Source organism: Ursus maritimus, unplaced genomic scaffold (genome assembly GCF_017311325.1).
Source record: "Ursus maritimus isolate PB19 unplaced genomic scaffold, ASM1731132v1 scaffold_22, whole genome shotgun sequence".
In the NCBI taxonomy this organism is placed as follows: domain Eukaryota; kingdom Metazoa; phylum Chordata; class Mammalia; order Carnivora; family Ursidae; genus Ursus; species Ursus maritimus.
The window spans coordinates 27583243-27597867 of NW_024424675.1; the positions used below are offsets into that span (position 1 = coordinate 27583243).

Below are 14625 nucleotides of genomic sequence, written 5' to 3' on the forward strand. Positions count from 1 at the left end.
ATGTATTTTGCTTAAACTCTGTTGACTGGGCATACAGATTTCAGAACAAGTAGAAGTTGGAAGTTAACAGAAATTAATTGGAAAGAGCTAACCATCCTTGATTCTCTTCGTGAGCGTGGTGTTTGTGATTGTAACATTTACATTGCATTCATACAGATATGTTTTCTGTGGCTGAAAGTTTTTCATTTGCATGGTAGACAGATCATTTCATGGAGAATACACAGCACAGGGAGAAGCAGTACATGCATGGAGAATGTATAAGATAGGGAGAAGGTAGTACATGCCATGGTTGAGGGAATGGTCCCTGGAACCCAACAGATATGGATTCACACCCAGCTCCACCATGTTATGGCTCTGAAGCCTCAGGTAAGTAGCAAACCTCTCTGTGTCTCAGCTTTTTCATCTGTAAAATAGAGATAACATTTATTAATATTCATTGAGTTGGTTTTTTTTCAAGATTTATCTTTAGGGAGAGAGAGCCTGCGCACATGCATACACAAACACGGTGGGGGGAGGGGCAGAGGGAGTAGGAGAGAGAGAATCCCAGGCTGACTCCCTGCTGAGCGTGGAGCCTGATGTGGAGCTGGATCCCATGACCTGAGCTGAAACCAAGAGTCGGGAGGCTTAGCCGACTGAGCCATCCAGGCACCCCTGTTTTGATGATTGCATGAGTAGCATGTAGTAAATGCTCAGTGAGTGGAGCTCTTACAGTATTTTCTGAAGAACACTGTGACTTCCAGGTGTTCCATTACTAGAAATTTGTGTGTCACTGCTGCAGGGAATGAAATATTCTCAAAGAATTTTATGTCTGATTTGAGGACATTGGTGGGAAATTGCAGGGGTAAGTTTCTAGCATGTAATAGGTACTTGGAAATTGTTGACTGAAAAATCTGGATCTTGGAGTAAACTCTTTCCTTTGTCTTCCTTTCCTACTTAGTGTGCTTCATTCTGCTGTCTTTTTCTATCCTGGAACATAGAATGAGGAGGGCTCCCTCTTGCTATGACTGCCAAATCAGATCATTTTATCCCCTTGCACAGTGATGTCTGTCCGAGTTCCGCTCCGGCGCTTCTGAGGCTCTTCGGGGAGGTGCTCAGACAGCTGCTTCCCAGGGTCTGCCTTCCTCCCTGATCTTGCCATGAGGCTGTTTTAGGACTTTCTCAAAACATTTAGATGTGTATTTTTCTGTCTACTTGGCATTGTGTTTGTAGCTGCTTTATCTTTCCATGTAGGGTAAATCTGTGTTTTACTTATTTTTATTAATTTGCAACAGTGTAATTTAACATAATTCTGTTTTGTCTTTTCAGGTGCCATTTGGATAGTCCTTTAGCGGCACGATGTACTCTGAGTGGAGGTCACTGCATTTGGTGATTCAGAATGATCAGGGCCACACGAGTGTGCTGCACAGCTATCCAGAGAGCGTTGGGCGAGAAGTGGCAAATGCAGTGGTCCATCCCCTTGGGCAGGCCTTAGGTACCCCTTCAGTGGCTGGTAGTGAGAGTTTGTTAAAAACTGACAAAGAAGTAAGTGTTTCTTCATTTCATTCTGTGTGAAAACAAAATTTTTTTTATTGAAGCATTTATTTGACATTGTCCTTTTAATGGGTTTCTCTCCAATGTAGTACAACTTTCTTAATTTTGACCTTTGTTTGGGTTGAGGGTTGGGGCTGAGAGTTTGTGGGGGTCACGGAATAGGTTGTACCTTTGTGCTGCTGGCTCCTTACTAGCCAGACCCAACTCTCCATTTGAGCTGTGTGCCCAAGACAGAGGCTTAAGTGTCAGCCCTTTCCCTTAAGCTCTGGGCCCAGTCTTCAGATTTTTATTCAGAGGTGTGTTTGGAAGGTCTTCACTGCTACTCCCATATGGCCTCTAACTGAAGGCCTATCTTGTATCAAGTTTTTCAGGCTGCACATATGCACTGAACTTGAGGCCCTCCTGTGTCTCCATGTTTTGCCTACCCTTACCTGACTCTCAGGTTTTAGAGTGCTGCAGAGCAGCTAAGCCCGTATGGCTCTGAGCCCAAGTCGTTGGAATGGGGGTTGTGTTTGCTGTCCCTAAAGATAAGGGCTCTTAGAGTGGCTTGGCCTGGAGGTGGTCCTCTGTTCTTGGGTTCTGGTGACTGGGCTGAAGTGAAGTGTTCAGGGGCAGGACATGAAGGGACCCTGAAAATGGAGGGATACAGGAACTTGCTAGTGTGATGTCTGGCTAAGATATGGGATTAGAACTTTGTCTCTGTGCTTGAGGAAGTTTACACAACCTTCAGACTTTGGGTTAACTTATATTCCAGACCCACTTTTTCTCTTCCTTATTTTTTGATTTCTTTCTGATGAAGGAGAGATTAGACTTAATCTAGATAGAAAACTGGATACAAGACTAAAGCTTATAGTTCTAAAGGCAGTTTATTTACCCTCCGCAGGCCATGGGTTGCCGGAGGACGAAGCCCCTCAGTCTGACGAGCGGTTTTTCTCTCTTCAGAGTACCTCAGCAGAGACTTACCCTGAGCACCAGAGCTTGCCCTGGTGCACTCTCCTCTTGCTGGCTCTGTAGTCCTCTCCTGGGAGGAGATGGCACATGAATAGATAGCGGTGCTCTGGGGCAGCCCTTGTTTGTTCTCCTTCCCCGCCCTTAAAAAGATATGAGAGAACAGTCCTTGAATCCAGTGTCCTCTAGAATTATACAATTGAACTATTATGAAGATATCACCAGAGATGTTTTCTCCTTTGTCTTTTCATCTGACAATTATGGACTTGCTGTCCCTTTTAAAATCCCTTCTTATGTGTGGTTAAATTCCTCCCACCCTCCTATATTTGTCACAGCTTCACTGTGGTATTATAGCCTTTAAAGTTTATCACTGTTGTAGATAATATTGTATTATATTATCTATGTTATATTGCTGTTACATAATTTTACCCTTAGTCTTTGTAGTTGTTTTTGAGCTTAACATTTTCTCGACATGTATTTATCTTGTTAGATTCAGCTTTGTTTTTTTTTGTTTTAAACTGTTTGAAGTCTTTTCGAATCCTGAATAGTTAGCTATCCATTTTAGCTTTGTGATATCTACAGATGGTCAGCCTATAATCTGTTTTTCTGTCTTTTCCTAAGTTAAAATCTCAGCAGGGCCTTTGGCATGCCACTGGGCACCTTCTTCAAAATGATCTTGGTACATTAAACCACTGTGTTCTCTCATCTTGTGTTTCATCCACTTATAAATCCAGCCATTCTACCATCCTCTGGGCCATAGGTCTCCATCTTGTCCAAAGGATATCCTGCATCTGACCACATTTCTTGCTAAAACCCAGGTCCCCCTTAGCCAGACAAGGCTATTGATGGTATGGTGAGAGTGGCTTCAGATGTCTAGCTGCAAGACTAGGGTCCAATTTTCTAGTTTTACCATTTCCAAACCAGTGACTTGGGCCAAATTGCTTAATCTTCCTAAGTGTCAGTTTTCTTTTTTTTTTTTTTTTTTAAAGATTATTTATTTATTTATTTATTTGACAGAGATAGAGATAGCCAGCGAGAGAGGGAACACAAGCAGGGGGAGTGGGAGAGGAAGAAGCAGGCTCACAGCGGAGGAGCCTGATGTGGGGCTCGATCCCAGAACGCCGGGACCACGCCCTGAGCTGAAGGCAGACGCTTAACGACTGTGCCACCCAGGCGCCCCCAGTTTTCTTATCTATAAAGTGAGGATAGTTCACCCTCTCACACAGGGTTATTTTGATGATTAGATGATATTTATGAAAGTTGCTTTGTAAATTGCCAGGGTTATGCAATTGTCCACTGCCTTCATAGTAACCTTGTTAGTAAAGGAATGAAACTTGTCTAGCATGACTTGTTCTTTTTGAGTAGGCTGGTTCCCAGTGATCATGCTTCCGTTTTATAAGTGCTCGCTGATCATCTGCTTAGTGATTTGTCCCAAGTTTCGTCTGGAATTCACTGAAACTTTGCAGTCTACAGTATCTGGAATATTGTTTCATTCTCTTTTGCAAATCATGCTATTTTCCCTTTCTGCTCAGATCGTATTCATTCTTCATGACTGCAGGCAGTGGTTTGGCAGTCCCTTAGGCAAGTTCTCTCAGCCTCTGTGATGTGATGCAGATGGGTCGAGAGGCCGGCACTAGTGCGGCTAAGTGCCTTGTTAAGATCTTACCCAGCTTAAGTCTCTTCTCACTTGTGTTTGTTCTTACCTTCCCATGTTAATTATTTTCTTTGGCAGAAAAAGAGTTGAGCGGTTCATATCCTTCCTTTTGCTTGTTAATGTTGCATAATGTGGACATGGAATATGATTGAATTTATGTAGATGATTTCCTAAGTGACACACATACCTATATACAAATTCAAAGGAAAAATATAGCTAAAATTTTCTATTTCTGTGCCTCCAGTTTCTAGGGAGAATCAAGATGGCCCATAATTGCTTTTTATTTCACATAGCAAACAATAATAATGTCTAATGGGTAAAAGCCAATGTGGGCTTAATATTTAGAAATAAGTAATTTATTTTCTTCTTAAATATTTTGCTTAGGAAATGTGTGAGCACATTTTATCCATGGAAAGTGCATTCTTGAGAATAAATCTGATGATACCTAATTGAGATGAATATACTGTCACTTGAGAGGTTTTGTAATAAAAGAGGTAAATATTTTCAATCAGTCTACTGAAATCTAGTAGGGAGTTGTGATAATCCTGTATGTGTATTTTCTTTTGTTCAGGTGAAATGGACCATGGAAGTAATTTGCTATGGACTGACCCTTCCGTTGGATGGAGAGACTGTAAAATATTGTGTTGATGTATATACAGACTGGATTATGGCTTTAGTATTGCCGAAAGATTCTATTCCATTGCCAGTTATTAAAGAGCCTAATCTATATGTTCAAAGTATACTAAAACACCTGCAAAATCTTTTTGTACCTAGGTAAGCTATACCTGTCTGGCCTGTTATCAGGATCATAATAAAATATTCATAAATGTTACTTTTTTATATTAATAGGAGCTGATTTCATTGTTAGTTTTTTGAAAAGTGACTTTCATTACTGTTTGAAGAATGTATTAATATTAATGAAAAGAGATGGGCTTATATAATGTTTACTAAGAGTTTTTAACAACTGTGTGTTCATTAAAGGCTTTTGGTTTCCTTTCTAAGATAGCTGTTAGATATTAAAATGCTATAACCCCTTTCCCCTCCATTCAAAATCATACTTTTATCTATCATAGTTCTTTTCTCCACTTAAGCTAAAGGCAACTAAGTCTACTACCTTAAAATGAATTTTTCCTATGAGAGAATGAAGACATTGAAGTAAGCAGACTTGAAATTATTATGAGCAAATTCATAGTAGGCCAAAAGATTATGTTAACAGTTTGTTACTGATTTTTTTTTCTCCCATCTTCAGAGACAAAGACCTTAAATGTCATAGTATGGGGTATGTACCTTATTTGGGCTTAAAATTTTTTTTCCAGCAGCGCCTGGATGGCTCAGTCAGGTAAGTGGCAGCCTTCAGCTCAGGTCATGATCTCAGGGTCCTGGGATCAAGCCCCACATTGGGCACCCTGCTTGGCAGGGAGTCTGTTTCTCCCTCTCCCCTGCTTGCACTCTCCCCCTCTTGCACTCTCTCTCTCAAATAAATAAATAAATAAATCTTAAAAATTTTTTTTTTCCAATTCTAAAAGATTATATGTCATTGTAAAGAGTTTGGGAAATACAGAAAATAATGGAGAAGAAAGCATTAATTATTTCTTATCCATTCATGAGGATTTCCTTTAAGGAAAACCTGTCTTTAGCTATTTTTTAATGTCTTTGAAAGAGGCAGAGGGGCTTGCTTCCTTTTGGAAAAGTTCTTGTTACAGCTTTTTCTTTATCAGATGGTGAGGGACTTTGAATCATCCAAAAACTACTCTATAAATTTTAACTTTTTAAGTTTAGAAGGAAGATTACTTTGGGGGTGCCTGGCAGGCTCAGTTGGTAGAGTATGCAACTCTGGATCTCAGGGTTGTGAGTTTGAGCCCCACATGTGGCATTGAGTTTACTTAAAAAAATTACTATTTTTAAAAAATTTTATTTATTTATTAGTGAGTGAGAGAGAGAGAGAGAGCATGAGCGGGGGGAGGACAGAGGGAGAGGGACAAGCAGACTCCACACTGAGCAGGGAGCCCAACTCGGGGCTGGATTCCAGGACCTGGGATCATGACCTGAGCAGAAGGCAGACGCTTAACTGCCTGAGCCACCTAGGCACCCCCCCCCCAAAAAATTTTTTAAAGAGTTTTAGAAAGAAGATTACTTTGTAAAATTTGAATTAAAAAAAAATCTCATTGAGAACTGTGATGTGTAGGATCAAGTATAAACTCCTTGCCTTGTGTGAAATGCTGGCTGTAATCTAGCCAGATTATCTGCTGCTAATTCTGCCTGAGCCCTGCTCATAGGTCAGACTCATAAATTAAACATTCCCTTAAGACTCCTTAATGATCTGCATCTTCACGTGACCTTTTGTCATCTTCTTCCTCTTCTCCCTCTCCTGGTTGTCCACACCTCACTCTTGTTGGTCAAGCCTTGCTTGACCATCCAGACCCACGGTGACCATACCTTTTCTGAACCAGTGTGGTACTTCCTGTGTCACTCCTTTATGTCTTCACTGTTTTATTGTTTATCTTTTAAAATGTGTGTGTCTCATTTCCCCAGCTAACCAGATTGAAGGCAAGAACTAGGTTGTCCGTATTTTGGGCTTCCACAGTACCCGGTGCAGTACTTATATTACTTTAGATGTGAATTAAATATTCGTTGCTTGTATTTATTGATTTCAAATAGAAGTAGTAACAGGAAGTAGTTGGCAGTGATTAGCATATTACTTGTGTCTAAGCAGGCTCTTCTAAAACGGTGTAATAGTTTTACTGCTTTTGTCATTCCATGTAGGAGACTAATTTACTGGCTTTTTCCTTGGGCATGGGACAGTCTGATGAGTAATATTGTCACTGTGTTTCTTTCCTGTTTGTACTCTCACCACCTCTCCGTGTTCAGTTCATTTGTATTGATGAAGAATATCACTGGCATTTGAGTTAATTGGGCTTTTGCTTTTTTTCCCTTTTGAGAACATGAGTACCTTGTTCATTAGCTTGTTTTTTCACGAGTGTGTGTGCATGCTTTGGAGAGGATACTGAACTGAGTACTAGAGTTCTCCTGGCCAACAGTTCTGGGGAGCTGAATATTTTCAGTGCTAAATATTGCAAGTTATGATTTCCTCTCCGTTTATTGGAAGTATCAGAGTTTTTTTTTTTTTATTCAGATCACAAAATTGTCGTCAAGTTTACTTAGTTATTTTTATAAAAAGTGACACTCAAAATGGAAGAAACTTTTTGCCGCTTTGCTAGAGATAAGTCGGTGGGGGTAACCTTTCTCTTTTTGCCTATCAGTTTGACCTCTTTTTTTGTTTGAGTAATTGAAGAGTGAATCATCTTTTAAAATTGATTAGGGTTTTCATTGCTCAAATATATTGTAGTTTAAAAAATGTAATATTCTTCTAAATCAGTGGTTGGCAAACTTTTTTGATAAACAGCCAGATAGTAAATATTTTAGGCTTTGTGGGCCATACTGTGTCTGTTCTAACTACTCACTCTGCTGATGTAGAGAAAGCAGCCATAGATAATGTATAAATGAATGAGCATGGCAGTGTTCCAATAAAACTTCAACAAGAACAGATGGCAGCCAGATTTGACCCAAGGGCTATAGTTCACCAGCCCTTGTTCTAAGAATGGTTTTTCTGAAGATCACAAGTTCTTTTTGAAAATATTGGGGGGAAAGGAGAATCTCTGGTGTTTAGACCTTTCTGTTTATTTTTTAGTAAAGATGATCTTGTTTCTCTTAGCTTTAGAAACTTGGACGCTGCTCCTGAATGTAGGTCTTCTTAGTGAGGCTACAGTTACCTACAGAGCTGATGTTTCCTTTTGTACCAGTGGACGGGTACCTGGAAGTAGTGAATAGGCCTAAGTTACTGGCTTGGAGTCTTACCACTAGCTTGGAAGAGTGTCAGCCCCAGAGCTAGTCTGTCTGTCTTTTTTTTTTTTTTTTAAAGATTTTATTTATTTATTTGACAGAGAGAGAGAGACAGCCAGTGAGAGAGGGAACACTAGCAGGGGTAGGGGGAGAGGAAGAAGCAGGCTTCCAGCGCAGAGCATGGAGCCTGATGTGGGGCTCCATCCCAGGACCCTGGGATCACGCCCTGAGCCGAAGGCGGACGCTTAATGACTGAGCCACCCAGGCGCCCTCGAGCTATTCTTATTTCTTATTCTGGACTTCTTATATGGCTAGATGAGATTTGGGGCTATTAGATAGTTTTGTACTATTCTTCAAGTAGCCAGAGCAACAGACACAAACTTGAGCCTCATGGCTTCACATGAACTGAATTCACCTCCAACTGAACATGGGACATCTCCCTGCTCTTTGGGAGGGCTTGGTCTTTTCCAGGTGAATGTCTCATTTTACTCTAGGTAGGACTTCTTTAGGAAAAACTTAGTGTGTCATTTATTTGCAACTTTAGGGTAAGTGTCTGGTTTTCTGGGCCATGGCCCAGAATCAGAATCTTCGATCTGAAGGTGGGGCAGGAGTGGTAAGGCCACTCACTTCATTTTCTAGATTTTTTTGAGGAAGCTCTGTTTTATCAGTTCTTTGTGACATAAGTCATAATACAGAAACTTGTCCTCAAGATTTATTTCAGTAATATTAGTTACTTGTCTTAAGTTTCACATAGGAGGTCCGGAGGCCAACTCACCACTCATTTATGCAGTGAGTTTCCTACTATTTTCAAAATTCTTAGGTCGTCCACTTTGGAAAGTAGGGATAAGGGGCTGGGGCTTGGACCTCTGTCTTCAACTCAAGCCCCAGTACTTTGATCTGTTTTATTCTCTTGAGAAAAAATGGTCCCGTGGACTAAAGAGAGTTATGAAACTTTTTTCTAGTTTATCTTGGGAACCATTGGAACCCCCATCTTAGGTTAAGTTGCTTTTTTCATTAGAACAGCAGTAGCAGGGTGTTCAATTCTGAGGCAGTCGCCTCCATACCTCATCAGTTTCAGGGACCTGTGAGGATATTCCATTGGGTCTGTAGGCTCTTCTTTACCAGACATCAGCTTCAGTGCAACTGTGAACACTATGAATTCACATTCCAAATTCTTGTGAATGTGTGTTTAAAAAAGTTAAAAAAGAATACAAAGGCCATTCTACTTCAGTCTGAGTAACAGAAGGGGCTGTGGGTGTTTACTCATTCATTCAGCAGAAAATGGTGTGCTTGTTATGTGTCAGGCACATTTTAGACTTAGAAAATCCAGAGGTGAAGTTTCCATTCTGCTATCCCTCCCCCACCCCCACCCCCAGGAGCTCTTCAAGCTCTCATAGGAATGGCAGGTTGAGATCCCAGAGAGCCAAACTGTATGGTGGTGAAATAGCTTTGAACTGAAGAGGCTGCACCTCGTCCTGTCTTCTGATGCTCTTGGGGAGTGTCATTGGACCATTGCTTGCTGTGTCCATAAGTCGCCTGTCCTCAAGCCTTTGCTTTCTCTCCTTGAGGCTTGTCAGTGATATGTCTGTCTTCTTCAGACAGGAACAGGGCTCCAGTCAGATCCGACTATGCTTACAGGTCCTGAGAGCCATTCAGAAACTGGCCCGTGAGTCATCCATCATGGCACGAGAAACGTGGGAAGTCTTACTGTTGTTTCTTCTGCAGATTAATGACATACTTCTAGCCCCGCCAACGGTGCAAGGTCTGTTTATGTTTTTTCTAATTTATTTCCGAGCTCTGGATACAGTTCACTTTAAACTCAATGAGTAGTAGACTCAGTAGGGATTTACAATTTGGCATGACATTTGACAAACTAAGGTTAACAGGTCTTAGAATGGGAGCCCTCATAGGTGCAATATGAAGTTATTTTACTTTCAGTGATGATTTTGCTAATGTAGGGAGAGACTCAGTGCACTGATGCATATTTGATAATGATAGGAACGGTACAGAGCCTATATAGGAAAGAACTAACTGAAGTGGAACCTGTAAGTACTGTACCTGATTACAAAGTAGTTATCAAAGTAGACACTGAAAACTTGACAGCTGCAGAAGATATTTTGTTCAGCAAATGAAACATACAAAATCTTAAGGGTTCTATTTGAGCTATGACAGTATGCCACTCATTACCTTGTCATTAAGAAGCCTCCAGCTTTATGCCTTCAGATTGTATTTTAGAGGCCCTGCTGTGTATGTTACAGCACAGTGTACACAAACTACGTTGATATTCTAGTTCTAGGTTCCCTTGTTGCCTATTCATCTGTGTAGTCTCTTACTAACAGACATGCAAGTGTGTGCTTGTGATCTCACACAAATGCAGTGTCCAGGAAATTACCTAAAGGAAATCACAGAATTCCACCGTTGAAAGTGAGTCCATAGTAGGAATACATTGTCTGTTATGATGATAGCTAGCCAGTCATTGACTCATTAGATCGTTGGTACACAGTCTCCATGCCAGGGATCTCAGCAACTCAACACAGGCAGTTTCTCCCCTTCTGGGGCTCATTATTGTTGAAACTTCATTTTTGCTTATTTGAGATATGCATCCTTGTAACTTTTCCTACTAATCCCACGTTTGCCTTGTGGAGCTATGCAGAGTACAGACCACTGCTTTTCTCCCTAGTTCCGGGGCTCGGAGCAGAGGAACAGGTCTGTTTTCATGGTTGAGGCTCTGTCCTGCACAGCACCAGTCCTTTTGCTCCCTTCTTTGTCTCCCTCTCCCCGAAGGGTAGCTTTCAAACACCTGAGTGTTTTACAGCAAAGTTTGGAGGTAGAAAGACCTGGGTATTTATTTGCTCTGATTCCTTCACTTACTAAGTAAACTTGGAGAGGTTACTTAAATTTTCTCATCTAAGTTTTCTCTTCTTCAAAACGTGTTTAATTGATAATTGGTAAAAGATACAAGTATCTATCTTGCAGAATTAATGCGAGGAATATGGGAGGTCATGTGTAAAAACCAGTCAGCCAGAAACTGACCCAGTAGTCACACATTATAGACATTCTTCCTTCCCCTTCTCCTCTGTGTCCCACTTGCTGGAAGATAAAGATCTTTGATAAGAATTGAGCAGGGTGACTTGAAAACTTTATAAATGATAATTGGTTGACGTAGTCATTATTTTCTTCATAGGAGCTCCTAAGAACAGTTTCTCATTCTTACTTATTAAGTGGCTGTTTGAAAGTCAGAACTTAACATTGCAGTTATTTTGATTTTTTTGACCACTTATCCCAAATCAGTGAATTAAAGATTTTTCTTTAAAAGTAAGTATGCCAAAGATGTTTTCTTTTTGTTGGTAAGGTGGCATTGCTGAGAATCTAGCAGAGAAGTTGATTGGTGTTCTCTTTGAGGTTTGGTTACTAGCTTGTACTCGGTGCTTCCCAACACCACCTTACTGGAAAACAGCCAAGGAGATGGTGGCGAACTGGAGGCACCACCCGGCAGTGGTGGAGCAGTGGAGCAAGGTCACCTGTGCGCTCACTTCAAGGTAGGTTACCATCATTGACTTGCCTTCCTTCATCCACCTGGTCTAAGACAGCTTTCTCCTAGTTCCATGTCTTCCTGGGATTCATGGACTATGTTGTGAAAAGTCCATATCCTGTGTCTGTTATTACTTGTATTTCAGGTGTAGAATCAAGCTGCTTTTTAAAAATGGATATAGCAGTTCGGCTACTGCCTGGCAAATCTAAAACCTTCAGATGAAGTATGGAGAAGCAGATAAATTCAGCACCCTGCCTCCCTTGCCAAAATCCCATTCTTAATTTGATTACTAAAATACCATGATAATTATTTTTAAAAAATCGTAGAAAGGTATAAAAAAAGTTAAGTTCACTAGAAATCCTATTATATATATTTATACATAATTTTACAGAAACAAGACCATACTATAACATGCTATATTATAACCAAAGTGTAGGTAGTTTGTTATAATAATTTTACCTTTTTTACCATTTATATGTAATGTGAGTAAACTTTAGGCTTTTTTTTTTTCAGACTTGTTTTTTCATTTCAATTCTACACATTTTTTTTCCTAAAGATTTTATCTATTTATTTGAGAGAGAGGGAGTGAGAGAGAGCGTGAGAGCAATGTGAGGGGCAGAGGGAGAAGCAGACTCCCCGCTGAGCAGGGAGCCTGTTGCGGGGCTTGATCCTAGGACTCCAGAATCATGACCTGAGCTGAAGGCAGATGCTTAACCGACTGAGCCACCCAGGCACCCCCAACTCTACATATTTTAATATGTAACTCTAAAAGATGAAGATTCTTTTTAAAGCATAATCATAATACCATTATCATACCTAAAAATTTTAACAGCTCTTTAATATCAGTTAGCCATTCCATGTTTAAATTTCCCTTGAGTGCCTCTATTTTTTTCTTTTTATGGTTGATGCCATTGAATCAAAACAAGCAAGGTTCCCATATTACATTTAGTTGACATGTTTCTTAAGCTTATCTTAAACTGTAGGTTCTTACTCTCTCATTTTTATTTCTTTGCAGTTTTTGTTGTTGAATAAACTGGGTTGTTTGTCTTAGAGTGTTTCCACGTTCTGAATTTTTCTGATTTTGTCCTAGCTGTGTTGTATGTTTCTCTGTCCTCTGTGTTTCCTGTCAGCTGGCAGTACGATCTAGAGACTTGATCTGATTTAGATTCGATAGATGGAGAGGCAGTGTGAAGGCAGGAACAAATACCTTATAGGTAGCATTGTATATCAGAAGGTAGACTGGTCTTTTTCTGAGTTAATAAAATGTTTATGTTTATATCTTTATCATTGTTTAAAGTAAAAAATGGAGGTTTTGGAATATTCTTTTGATTCTGTTTTATCTTAGTGAATGTCAAAATTATGAATCTATTTTTAAATAATACTTAAGTGACTTTAAATGAAAAAAAAATAAGTGAAAAAAAACCCCCAATTTTTAGCAACCAAAAAAAAAGTAGTCATTAAATAATACCTGTATCATGTTAAATAAATCAACTAATTACTCCTCCAAAAAAATAAATAATACTTCTTTTTATCTTGATTATAAAAGCAATACATTCTTAAAATAGAAAATTTGGAAGATATAGGGAAAAATATCCATCACTTACAGATAACCAGTGTTAACATTTTAATGTATTTTTTCCATTTCTCTTTATAAAAAAAATTTGAGATTAATCTGTATAGTATTGTTATCTGCTTTTTAAATTTGATTCTTGTCCCATTAATTACGTGTGCCTTTTCCATTCTTAAATCTCAAGATCGTATTTTTAATGCCTTTGTAGTTTTTCATTATATAAATAATTTCATTGGTTAGATATTTATGTTCTTTAAAAATATTGTTGATATGAATGCTTTATACAAAGTCTGTGTGTATTTTGGTTATTTCATTAAGATGTAATTTCTTTTTTTTTTTTTTTTTTTTAAGATTTTAGAGAGAGAGACAGCCAGTGAGAGAGGGAACACAGGGGGAGTGGGAGAGGAAGAAGCAGGCTTCTAGTGGAGAAGCCTGATGTGGGGCTCAATCCCAGAACGCTGGGATCACGCCCCAAGCCGAAGGCAGACGCTTAACGACTGCGCCACCCAGGCGCCCCAAGATGTAATTTCTAGATATAAGATAATTGAGTCAAAGGGCATTGAACAGTTTAAATACATTTGGAATAGTACTATTAAATTAAGTAATTGAAGTTTTGAATCGAATTACTTTTAAGGTACACTATAAATTCTGAACTTCATGCAAGTTATATAGCAGTTATTATGGATAAATTACAGCTTAGTTGTGTTGAAGGAGTTTGCAGTGGGGTGAATCTTTTAAAAATAATTTAAATAACTATATTATAACTATATAACTATATAAACATCAGTTTCATATTATATGATTATACAATTTACTACTTATGTTGTTTGCAATTATAAATAAAAATTTAAAAATGCATAATTTTATAATTTGATAATATATGGTTTATAATGTTATATATTATGAAATTATATCATATACAGTTATATATTACATATTATGTATTAAAAAGCTAGTATATAAAATATAAGATCATAATGTATATGTTTAATGTATAACATTATGTATATGTAGTTTTATAAATTATATATACATTTATAATGTAAATTATGTAACCTAAAATATAAATAGGTATGTAACTAAATAACAGTAATTTTTAAAATAAATACATTATTCAAATATTTAAACATTTTTTTATCTTACAAAACTGGAAATCCCCTTATAGTTTGTCTCTTATCAACAAAGGTTTTCATTTATCTTATTCACTTCTGTGAGGTATAATGCACATGTCATCTGTTTCTCTTGTATTTCTCTTATCATATTTTAATTCTTAATATTTTAATACTTAATACATATCTTAACACTTTAATATATTTTTCATTCTGTTAAGAAATGACCTTAGTTGGGGTACCTGGGTGGCTTAGCTGTTAAGTGTCTGCCTTCGGCTCAGGTCATGATCCCAGGGTCCTGGGATCGAGCCCTGCATCGGGCTCCCTGCTCGGCAGTAAGCCTGCTTCTCCCTCTCACACTCCCCTTGCTTGTGTTCCCTCTCTTGCTGTCTCCCTCTGTCAAATAAATAAAATCTTTAAAAAAAAAAAAAAAAAGAACTTG

General features: G+C 38.8%; 1 protein-coding gene across 2 annotated transcripts in view; it reads left to right on the top strand.

Moving 5' to 3' along the window:
- The first annotated feature begins 530 nt into the window (after nt 1-530).
- The window catches only part of RALGAPB (Ral GTPase activating protein non-catalytic subunit beta), a 67173-nt gene continuing 53078 nt past the window's right edge, over nt 531-14625 (top strand). Inside the window, exons 1-4 of one of the 2 annotated variants that reach the window (XM_008698103.2) lie at nt 531-1521; nt 4704-4906; nt 9571-9734; nt 11325-11511. In XM_008698103.2, coding sequence (XP_008696325.1) covers nt 1336-1521; nt 4704-4906; nt 9571-9734; nt 11325-11511 — 740 coding nt within the window. In that variant the 5' untranslated portion in view covers nt 531-1335. Of the gene's footprint in view, nt 1522-4650; nt 4907-9570; nt 9735-11324; nt 11512-14625 lie in introns of those variants that run through there. The other variant, XM_008698102.2, reaches the window with a different exon arrangement.